A 10,620-nucleotide genomic window follows, 5' to 3' on the forward strand; every position below is an offset into this window, starting at 1 on the left:
AAACACGATCCGCTTCTAACAATGGTCGCGGCCAGACTAACCGATGCACGTGAATGAAACTTTGTGTGACGGTAGAGGGAAGTCCAAGGGTCAATGCCCTACCCTCCTCTTCGTCAATGACGTGGCCGGAAATGAGTCATAAAAGTAATCCGGGTTCTTTATTGCCACACCTTGTATGACTGTAAGGGCACCGTGTGAGGGAAAATAATGAGCTATACCGCTAGTGACAGCAAGAGGGACTGTTACGTGGTGTGTGAAAATATGCACATTGCAACTTCATATTTGGAATAACTTCCTATAAACCGTAAATTTTCCTTGACAATTTTGATGGTTGCATGAGAATTTCAGATGCTTTGATGCCGTATAACTGAGTTTGTTGTACAGATAGGGGCTGCAACAGAATATTTGCAGATTAAGATGCTATCTCAAAAATTGAGGAACTAGAATTAAAATCAAAAGAAGATAGGGTATGGATATCTTTTTGTCGCTGTTAATAAATACAGTTTTTCTCACAGAAATTCACACTGTTCCTCTAGAAAATACTAGGCTTCATAATGAAAGTTTTAGGTGTGGTAGTGACCTGACATTTGGAATTGGTGAATGATCTGATATTTGTATGACATGGGCTCAAGTTGCAATTTACTTCATTTTCATTGCTTCATTATTTAATATTAATTTTGACATACATTTTATTGTCTTGTAGACTAGTGAGATATCTGTATCCAACAGATGAAGAGCTTCGAACTTTAGCTGGTGTTCCCAAAGATAAATCAAAAGGGAAGAAAGGTGGGAGGAATGTTGAGAATGGAAAGATAGCAGATACTTTCCACATACCGAGGAATTTGGACATTGAGGTTTGTGTATGATTTCATGCATTTTAAGTATGACATTGAAAAAGAATATTTGTCTATACTTTTGTATGTAAGTTCCATTATTTTAATGAGAATGAAAGGCATTTTTGTCTCTTTATGTAGTTGGAGACAGCCAAAGTGACTGCATTAGATGTGGTTCATCTCAAGTTTTATTCTGAGTACCAGTGGCTTTTAGACTTTGCAGTGTATTCATCTGTTGTATACATTTTAACAGAGGTCAGTAATACATATTTTCTACTGAGCTATATGTCTGGAGCTTAAAGCAAGTAGTGTATAAGGTTTTTACTTTACGTTTGAAAGCTTCTCATGATAGTCAGTATGCACAAATGCTATATAAAGCACAAATTGTGAACATTCACTTCCCGTTATCAGTTATAACTCCACTGTTCAGGAACCCTATCATTACACAGATCTCTATATCTGGGTATGGTGTATATGCATGTCTCACATTATAGGATGCCAAACTGTTGATCGGGATGAAAGAGTTTCCCATTTCTCTAAAGGCACCTTGCATAAAGATGAGAATATTTGACTAAGGGGTGAGGAAGTAACAGGAGGGTGGAGAAAATTACGTAATAAGGAGCTTCAAAATCTATACTGTTCACCAGATTATATATTAGGGTGATTGAATGAAGGAGGAGATTGACTGTGCATGTAAGCAGTTGGATAGTGTTAAGATTGATCTTGAAAGAGAGAATAAGGTTGTTGGCTGTATTAAACTAGCATAGGATAGGGTCCAGTAGTAGGTTCTTGTGGGCATGTTAATGTATAATTGGTTTCCATTAATAGTGAGGAATTTCTCAACCAGCTGTGTGACTGTTGTCTTCTCAAGAAAGACTCTATTCAGTAATACTTTTCACATTTATTGGCTGTATTTTAAATATTTGGTTCAAAGCTGTTGTTAACAATTTAAAAAGAATCACAATATGTAGGTGAATGTATTATGGTGTTAACAGGGAAACCACATACATAAGAACTACTAGGGTGTCAGTGTATAAGGTATAATCCCTATATGAGTCCATCACCATTTTGGGCTAAATATTTTTAAAAAATGTGTTAAAGTTTAATCAAATTTTTAAGATTTCTTTTTAAAATATACCTCACAATTTTACATAAGTGTATTGTTTGTGAAGGAAGAATATGACTGATAGGACTGAGTGAACTTCTAAATGGCCAGTTATCTTTTTTATGAATATGCAGAATGGCACTTCTTTCACTGAGCAAATTGGCTGAAGTGGTAATGCTCCTGACTTGTATTTGAGAGGTACCCAGTTTGAATCTCACCTAGATGCTGGGATAGTACCTTGATTGGGGCCATGGCTGCTTCCTTCCATATCTTTTACACTTTGTCATATATTCTTACAGTCTGAGTTAGTATCTCTGCCTTTAAATAAACTACAAACACACCACAGACAATTCTTTTTATATGTTTGTAATGGTTTTACCGTTTTTTCGGATTCTACACAGAGTCAGTTTTGTTTAACATGAGTTGTATTCTTTTGTTTGTTATAGGTGTATCATGCTTTAGTACCTCCTAAAGATGAAGTGAATCTCAGCATGCTATGGTGTGTTTTAGTTGTTGGATTTGCAGTGTATCCTTTCATAATCATGCTGTTTCTATTTTAGGACCCACTCTACTCTGTACATTGCTGGCTGAAGTAATTGTTTCCTGCTTTAGTTGTATTTTTATGATTATGTTTAAACATCAGAATAGCAATGAAAACTGAATATGCTGATATGATATCAGTTTGTTATCTCTCTGTGAATTAAATAATTGATTCCATGTATGTTTGTTGTTGGAAACCTCTGTACTTGAAATCACATTACATAGCGGGATAGTGACATGAATTGCATTTTTCAGAGAGAGAGAGAGCCATATGAAATACACGAGGACTGATATAACTGGGTGACAATTACAGAACTTCAGTGAATTTCCCATTTCCTTGAAATAGCTCCTTGATTATCCTCATGAGGTTGAGTGGACCCCGTTCCAGGTCCACTGCTTCTCAGAAAATCTAGTAACGCCGGGAATCGAACCCGGGAACTCAGAATCTGTAGCCAGGAACTCTGACCACTAGACCGCAGAGACAAAGAGAAAAATCATAGGATAGCTAAAAATGATATGGATTGTATTTGGTAATAATATTTTTAATTCAGTTCTATCATCTTGCATGTTTCAGTCAGAAGTGGCTGAGTTTGAATAGGTTTGTTAAGTTTTATCATGTGTTATCTTCTCCTTCATGTCTTCAAAAGGTGAGGTAACATGTTGCATGTACCAACCCCAAAGTCTTGTGTCCAATCTCTGGTGTTCCTCTTCTTTGTTCTTATACATTTTGTTCACACAGTCTCAGCATCATGTGTTTACCCATCCTATCTGCATGGTCTTTCCATCCTTTTGTACATGTTGTAATCTCTTCAGCTATGTTTAATGACACAACACAGCACTTTGCCTTATAATTTAGCAAACAGAATCTAAAGTGAAAGTACATTTAGAATATATGTATTTACAGTTCTATTACATTCCTTAACACATTCCTTCAGCAAACTGCTTCTGTCACTGACATATCAATATTTCAAGAGTCAGGAATCAGTCGGTGAGCGGTCAACTGTTATTGTAGCTGTGTTTGCTTACTTGCTGGTTGCCATGTTGGTCCTCATAGTTGATGAAAATACTTTAGAGCTGGGACTGAATATGGCTTACACAAGCTTCAATCAGAGTGCAGCTGCATTTCTAGAAGCACAGGGCCTTGATTCCTCGTAAGTATTGATTATTTCTCTGAAGTAGATAAGTGCTCTTTTATAGGAAGCAGAAAAAAGTAAGTAAAGTAAAGGTATCCCTATAGGCCACGCCATAGCAAAAGCGGTTAGTTGCTGGCTTTCCACCGCAGCGGCCCAGGTTCGATCCTGGGTCTGGTCAAGTGGAATTTATGGTGAACAAAGTGGCACTGGGAAAAAGGTATCCCTGTAACAGGCCGTGAAGGCCCATAGGGTTGTGTGATGTTGAGGTTCCCACATTTTCTAGACAATTGGCTCATAGATGGCAGCAAGGTTGTCAGCCTTATGTGCCAGCCACCATTTATCCCCAAGAATATTCCTGGTACTCATTTCTTTTAGAGGCTGAGTTGACCCCAGGCCCATAGTGCGACTGGAAGGCTTAGGTCAATTGAAAAAATCCAGTGACCTCATCGGGACTTGAACCTGCGACCCTCCAGCTTGTAGCATAGTGCCTCAATCAACTATGCTACCGTGTGCCCCCGCTTTTTTATAGGAAAATATACATTATGGTGTACACGAATATATACATACATAAATCTTAACTTGAGAGATTTTATTATTGGTACCCTAACTGTTATATGAGCTGGGATAACTCAGTTGGTATAGTGAATGGCTTTCGGTTGGATCGCCAAGGAATCATGGCTTGATTCCTAGCAGGGCAAGAAATTCTTCTCATATCCACAGTGTCCACATTATTTCTGGAGCCCACCGAGTCTTCTGTCCAGGGAGTGCCATGGGCTCTTTCCCCAGGAATAAAGTGGCAGAGGTGTCAAGCTGACTGCTCACCTGTATATAGTGCCAAGATGAAGAATGCAAAGAGCTGTACCTTCACTCTGGAGTGTATTTTAATTAAAAGGAGGGCATCTTTATCTGTACCTCTTACCTTATAATTTTTATATATCGAATATAAAGGGAACATTTAAAATTAAATTAATCAGACACATAAGTTGGATTTAGCTATGGTCCTACTCTGCATACCAAGCACTGTTACTATATAGAATGTTGTCATGTCTTCATAGTGAAATTCTTTTCCTTTTAAACCTAACAAAGCAAGTTACCATATCATGATCACTTCTCTAATGTTGAGGGTGGTGGGTGAGAAGTACAGTTTATAACTGCCATCACGTTCGCCTACACGTTTGGCGCCACTTTTAACTCTGTAACCACTTAGTGAGGCTTCTAGCCCCACAAGTTGGTCGGCACTTATAACTCACCACTTATAACTGTCCTCTTGGTGCCCCTACGTTGGTCTCCACTTTCATCCCCCACTTCCTTGTTGCGGTCTGGTTCAGGGCAGGGTGTAGGATTACTCTGAATTTGAATTTGTATGGGTGCCAATGGACTTGGGTGAAATCCACAAATTTGGAACGGGGAAAACAAATGTGGGGATATGGATAGGTGGGCGTCTGGGGTTCCGACTGCTCAGACGGTAGGATGAGATTCTGTCTCAGGGTGACTTCTGGGCCTTGCTCACACAAGGAGAGAGAGAACACTTAAAACTCACACTTCACCAACACTGTTGGTGAACTAGAATTACACATTACAAGGCTGTAGCACTTTGAATTTGTGTACTGGACTGGGCCAACACCGATTTAACGTCCGGGAGGTTACTCCGGTTACTCCCTAAGACGACTGACTCCAGTTACTCCCTTTTAATGACTGACTCTAGTTACTCCCTTTTGGCTACTGACTCCTGTTACTCCCTTTTGGCTACTCACTCCTGTTACTCCCTTTTGATGACTGACTGCTCTGTAGAGGCAGAAGTCCTGACAGTTCCGGGAATGCCTGGTTTTCTCTCCTCTGAAGTTTTGCTGATTGGCTGAACCTAAAATTTGGGTGTTTCTCTCATTTGCATTCAGCCAATCCCTAACAAGATCATGTTAATTTGGTCCTAAGTACAACACGGTCCTTCTGACAGCTCTCAAATAAATGAAGGTACGCTAACAATTGCTCGGTATGCCCCTCCGAAAATTATTGCGACTCGTATCTGTCAAGTCTCAAATTTTCAAAGACTCGTACTGTCGAAGTTAAACATTGAAATTCCCAGAAAACACAGCGGGATACTTCCTGCTCCATTCTGAGGGTTTCAAGTGACCTGCAGCTTGCTTGTCCCTCAGAAAGACCATATGTCGTCCTTGGCGTCTGCTGGTGCTGGGGTCAATTCTGTATCATCCTGTGTTAACAGTAATGCAGTTAGTTTACATGTAGTACACTGTAATTAAGATTGTAAATGAAAAACATTGCTGAGGTTCATGCATGGTGCAGGTACAAGCTTTCGTTGTAACAGGCTGTGGAGGCACATAGGGTTGTGAGACATTGAGGCTCCTATGTTTACTAGACATTTGGTTCACAGATAGTGATGAGATTGTCAGTCTTATGTGCCATCCATCCATTATCCTGAGGGAGATTCCTTGTACTCATTTCTATCAGAGGCTGAGTTGACCCTAGGGCCGTAGTGTGGCTGGAAGGATTAGGTCAATTGAAAAATCCAGTGACCTCTTCAGGAATCAAACCCGTGAACTTTGGGCTTGTAGCATAGTGCCTCAACCAACTATGGTACTGCCTGCCCCCAAAGTTGAGTACCTTACTATTTAATAGGATTTGATGCTTTCACAATGGTTAAACTTAATAAAATCTGAGGCTGTCAGCTATGTCAGTTGGTTAAAACTTACTGTCATTGCTGTTACTATCTCTGTCCCCATCTTCAGGATCTGATGTAACATAGGATCTGTATGTCAACCTGTGGTCCATGGTGAAAACTGAGCACATGTGGGGGGTGCTAGTGGTTAGAGTCATGTGTTTGCATGGCTTGGTCTTGTTTCCGGGTTTAGGTATCTCAGTACTACTTTATCATAGTAGTCACTGGCTATGAGGGCCATATAAGATTGAAAACTTGTTCTAGTTGAACTTCAACACAGCATACCTTATGTGCTGTATTACTACTGGGGGACACACACTAGAAACCAGTTCAGTTAAATTACACATAGGATTGTAACCTGTGACCATATTGTATACCTAAATTAAAGAGATCCACATTTCAGATGGCATCTATAGGAACATTTGTAGATTGTATATTGGCAACCATTGTGTTGACTTACCAGGAGCCAAGTAAGGGTAGTGATGTTCTTTATTGATATGGTAAAATTTAAGTTTGATGTACTGTGAGATTTCACCTTTCAGCTCAAAAGACTGAAAGTACAGAACATAGACATTTAATTCATCTGTCAGAAAGTATAATTGTTATGGACATATTTTAGCACAAAGTGGAGAGCATTCCATTTGCTCATTAACTCCTGAAGCTGGTATCCCGAGTACATCCTCATCAGGCTGTGTGCAGCTAGTAGGGTTTATAAATGCTGGCTTAAGGGGTTAATAATTTGATGAAGTGCTGACTGAGTCATGAACTCAATGAACAAGGGTGGCAGTTGATGCAAATTTCTACTTGTTTTGGTGAAAACTGCAATTTTTGCTACATATAATTAGAAGTATCGTGCTGATTTCAGGGGTCCTGCATCAAAACTAGTGTTGAAGTTCTTCTTAGCGTTGTGGAGTGCCCTTTTGGGAGCACTGTTCACCTTCCCTGGTCTACGCATGGCAAAAATGCATTGGGATACACTCAGGTACTGGATATGTAGAATATAAATATTGCAGGTCTGGGAGCACAGTAATTTTACCACTTAAATGGTTGTGAGAGGTGGAATTAAAATTATAGTTACTTGACCTTGACTATAATATGTCACTGGTTGTGTCCTGTGTTTCGCACGCTGTTCACGAAAATCAGCCATTGCAAAAACGACGATCACACAAAACAGTTGTCACTATAAACTCTGCCGAAACTAGTCCTTACCTTCTGAAGCAATGGTAGTCGGCTTATCGACTCAGGAATGTTAGCTCTATGCGCTCATAGCGGCAAAACGCGGTACTACAAAAGCTCTGCCCACAAAAAAAATTAGTTCGGTTTCTTTTGGGTACCCCATCGTATGTGTTGTAGTTACAGTGATCTTTGGAGTGTGCAACTCAGTGAGACTGTTATAGTTACTCGTAGTTACGAATTGTGTGTATAAGTGGCCAGTAAATCCGATTACCAATCCAGACCTTGTCTGATGTCACTCATACATGTGACAGTATTAAATGAAGGAAATACAACATATGGAGTCTTGGACAAGGTCCATAGAATTAAGCCTTTAAATGCTTACCCAGTATAAATTTTATGCAATTGATATGATGTTATGTTTGTAGGGAATATGGCCACATCAACGTTTTTTCTGATTTTTTCTAACCTGAAATGTGGAGGGGTTCATGGAGGTATTCATATGAAGTTCTCCTCCTGGATTCAACCAGAAAGCTAGTAATGGCAAGACAATTGATTTCCAAGAGTGTAAAACTTCTTTATTTCTGTTGCTCCTCAGGTATTACAGTGAAAATAGGCTACAGAGGTTTCTTCTGAACGCAAGCTTTGCATCTCCATTTTTACTCGTGCTGCTGTGGGTAAAACCAGTGAGTAGAGACTACTTGACAGGCAGGATCTTTCATGGTATGGCAGCTCCTCTGATGACTGAGCATACCTTTGAGACCATGAGACTCATCCTAATTGTTGTTGCAGTCCTGCTACGGCTTGCACTTATGCCCACATATCTACAGGCATACCTCAATATGGCACACCATCGGATTGAGGAACAGAAGAAAGAGGCAGGCAGGATAACTAACACAGAGCTCCAAAAGAAGGTTTCTATTCTACTGCCACTCTAAACAGAATTTGTGTGATCCACATATATGTAGTTGCTTTGTATAAAGGTTGTCCCTGTGCTTAACTAATTGCACACTGTGCCATGAAGGCGTATGGAAGAGTGGATGTATAGATCTACATTTTCTTGACCTCCACTCTAGCTGGAGGTGAGTGGTCAGCTTCATGCTCCTGCTTCTTTACCCCAGAGAAAGAGCCTCCAGTACCCATTGGATAGAAGGCCAGGTGGGCCCAAGAACTGGTCTGGACAACATGGAGAACAGAAAATTCTTGATCCTACTGGGGCTTGAGCTCTAACCCCTCAGGTGTCCAGCCCATAGCTAGTCGCTATACCGACTGTACTATCCCGGCTCCTTAGTTTCTTTGGGCCCCAGAGCTGGTCTGGACAACATGGAGAACAGAAAATTCTTGATCCTACTGGGTCTTGAGCTCTGACCCATCAGGTGTCCAGCTCATAGCTAGTCGCTATACCGACTGTACTATCCCAGCTCCTTAGTTTCTTTGTAAAGGAACTAAAAATAATGTGGGATATTAATATTACTTGTAATTTTAAGGACATACTACTTATGTGCAACTAATGTTGCTCTGGTGTAACATGTAGCATCATTAGGTCTTGTTATTTCAGCTTCAGGCTTCACCTATACTTCAGTTAAGTGTGTGTCTACAAGTTAGTTTCATGGGTCATTTTATAAAAGTGCCATTTCATACCTCAGTACATTGAATGTTTGAACTGTGAACACCAAAGATTAATTATTTTATTTACGCTAACGGAATAGTGTAGTTGGTATACCAACTGGCTGGATGACCAGGAGGTCAGAGTTTGAGTCCTGGAATTTTCTCTTCTCCATGTCATCCAGATCAGCACTTTGGTCCACCCAACCTGCTATCCAGTGGGTACCAGGGGCTCTTTCCCATGGGATAAAGCGGCTACATCCATTTCCCCATATGCCTTCATGGTGTTGTGCTTAATTAGTTAATCACAGGAACAACTTTGCCTTTTATCTTTACTGTAACTCTGATAAAACTTTGTTTTTTACTCACCTTACGTGTTATGTCCACAGTACTCGTATTGTGTAAGATCATCTTTACACATGTTAACATCATTAATAATGCTAAAATAAATTCAGTATTTTTTTTTCTTGGCACTACAGCCCCAGTGGGCCTAGGCCTACCTCCATGAACTTTTCCGTTCACTTCGGTTTTTCTAGATCTTACACATTTGGTAGGACTCCTTGGGCGGGTGATCAGCTCGTCGCAAGGCCTCTACCTGTACACAAACACAGAAAAACGCACATACACAAACTAAACATCCATGCCCTGAGTGGGATTCGAACCCACGATCCTGGTTTCCAAGCGAGCGAAGACAGTACATGCCTTAGACCGCTCGGCTACCGTGACCGGCTAAATTCAGTATTATTCTCAGTAATTATAATGAACACTTCTTCACTTATATTTTTCTTATGTTCACTTCTTTGATCTGAGTTATAGTAGATACAAATAGTACAAGAGTATGGAGAATGTAAGATGTATTATTTTATCATTTGTATTTTATGAATCAGTTGACAGACTGGATTTGAAATTAAATTCTAACTGGATCTTGTGTAACACATGTTCATTACAGCACAATTTGGGTATGATATTACAGAATGTAGGTGGACTGTGGATTGGATTTCAAATTATGTCTTATGGAACAAAGGAGAGAGATTCTAGAGATAGATCTTTCACATTTATCATACATCTCCAGCAATATGAATGTGGTTTTCACAGTAGTTAATTACTTGTCACTAACTTCTTTTTCTACTTGAACACATTATGGAGATCTCATGAAAATGTGTAGAGTTGCACTATTTGTGAAAATTAATCATCCTGTTACTCATAGATGCTGACAAGGGGTGGCCCTCCAGCTTGGGGGATGGGCGTGGGGATAACTCCTCACCATGAAAAATCATTATGTTACGAAAATGAACATAAAGTCTCGGACCTGGACAGATCCTTTGGATAAACGACCTAAGCTAATGAAAATGGATATGAGATTTGGCACTTGAAATGTACGAAGTTTGCACAGGGCAGGTTCGCTCAGGGCAGTGGCAGAAGAAATCTTAAAATATAAGTTAAGATTTAGCGGGAGTACAGGAGGTTAAATGGGACGGAGGTGGCATCGCACCAGCAGGAGAATGTACATTTTTCTATGGAAAGGGGAATGAAAATCATGAATTAGGTACATGTTTT

The 10,620-nt window shown here is 39.9% G+C and overlaps 1 protein-coding gene across 3 annotated transcripts in view; it reads left to right on the plus strand.

The window, feature by feature from the left end:
* The window catches only part of LOC111862329 (transmembrane protein 161B), a 29,100-nt gene that overhangs the window by 6,455 nt on the left and 12,025 nt on the right, over nucleotides 1-10,620 (plus strand). For all 3 annotated transcript variants that reach the window (XM_023847624.2, XM_023847623.2, XM_023847625.2), the window contains exons 3-8: nucleotides 704-854; nucleotides 975-1,088; nucleotides 2,385-2,464; nucleotides 3,414-3,629; nucleotides 7,151-7,267; nucleotides 8,057-8,372. In XM_023847624.2, the coding sequence (XP_023703392.1) occupies nucleotides 704-854; nucleotides 975-1,088; nucleotides 2,385-2,464; nucleotides 3,414-3,629; nucleotides 7,151-7,267; nucleotides 8,057-8,372 (994 nt within the window). The remainder of the gene's footprint in view (nucleotides 1-703; nucleotides 855-974; nucleotides 1,089-2,384; nucleotides 2,465-3,413; nucleotides 3,630-7,150; nucleotides 7,268-8,056; nucleotides 8,373-10,620) is intronic.

Source organism: Cryptotermes secundus, unplaced genomic scaffold (assembly GCF_002891405.2).
Source record: "Cryptotermes secundus unplaced genomic scaffold, Csec_1.0 scaffold408, whole genome shotgun sequence".
Classification (NCBI taxonomy): domain Eukaryota; kingdom Metazoa; phylum Arthropoda; class Insecta; order Blattodea; family Kalotermitidae; genus Cryptotermes; species Cryptotermes secundus.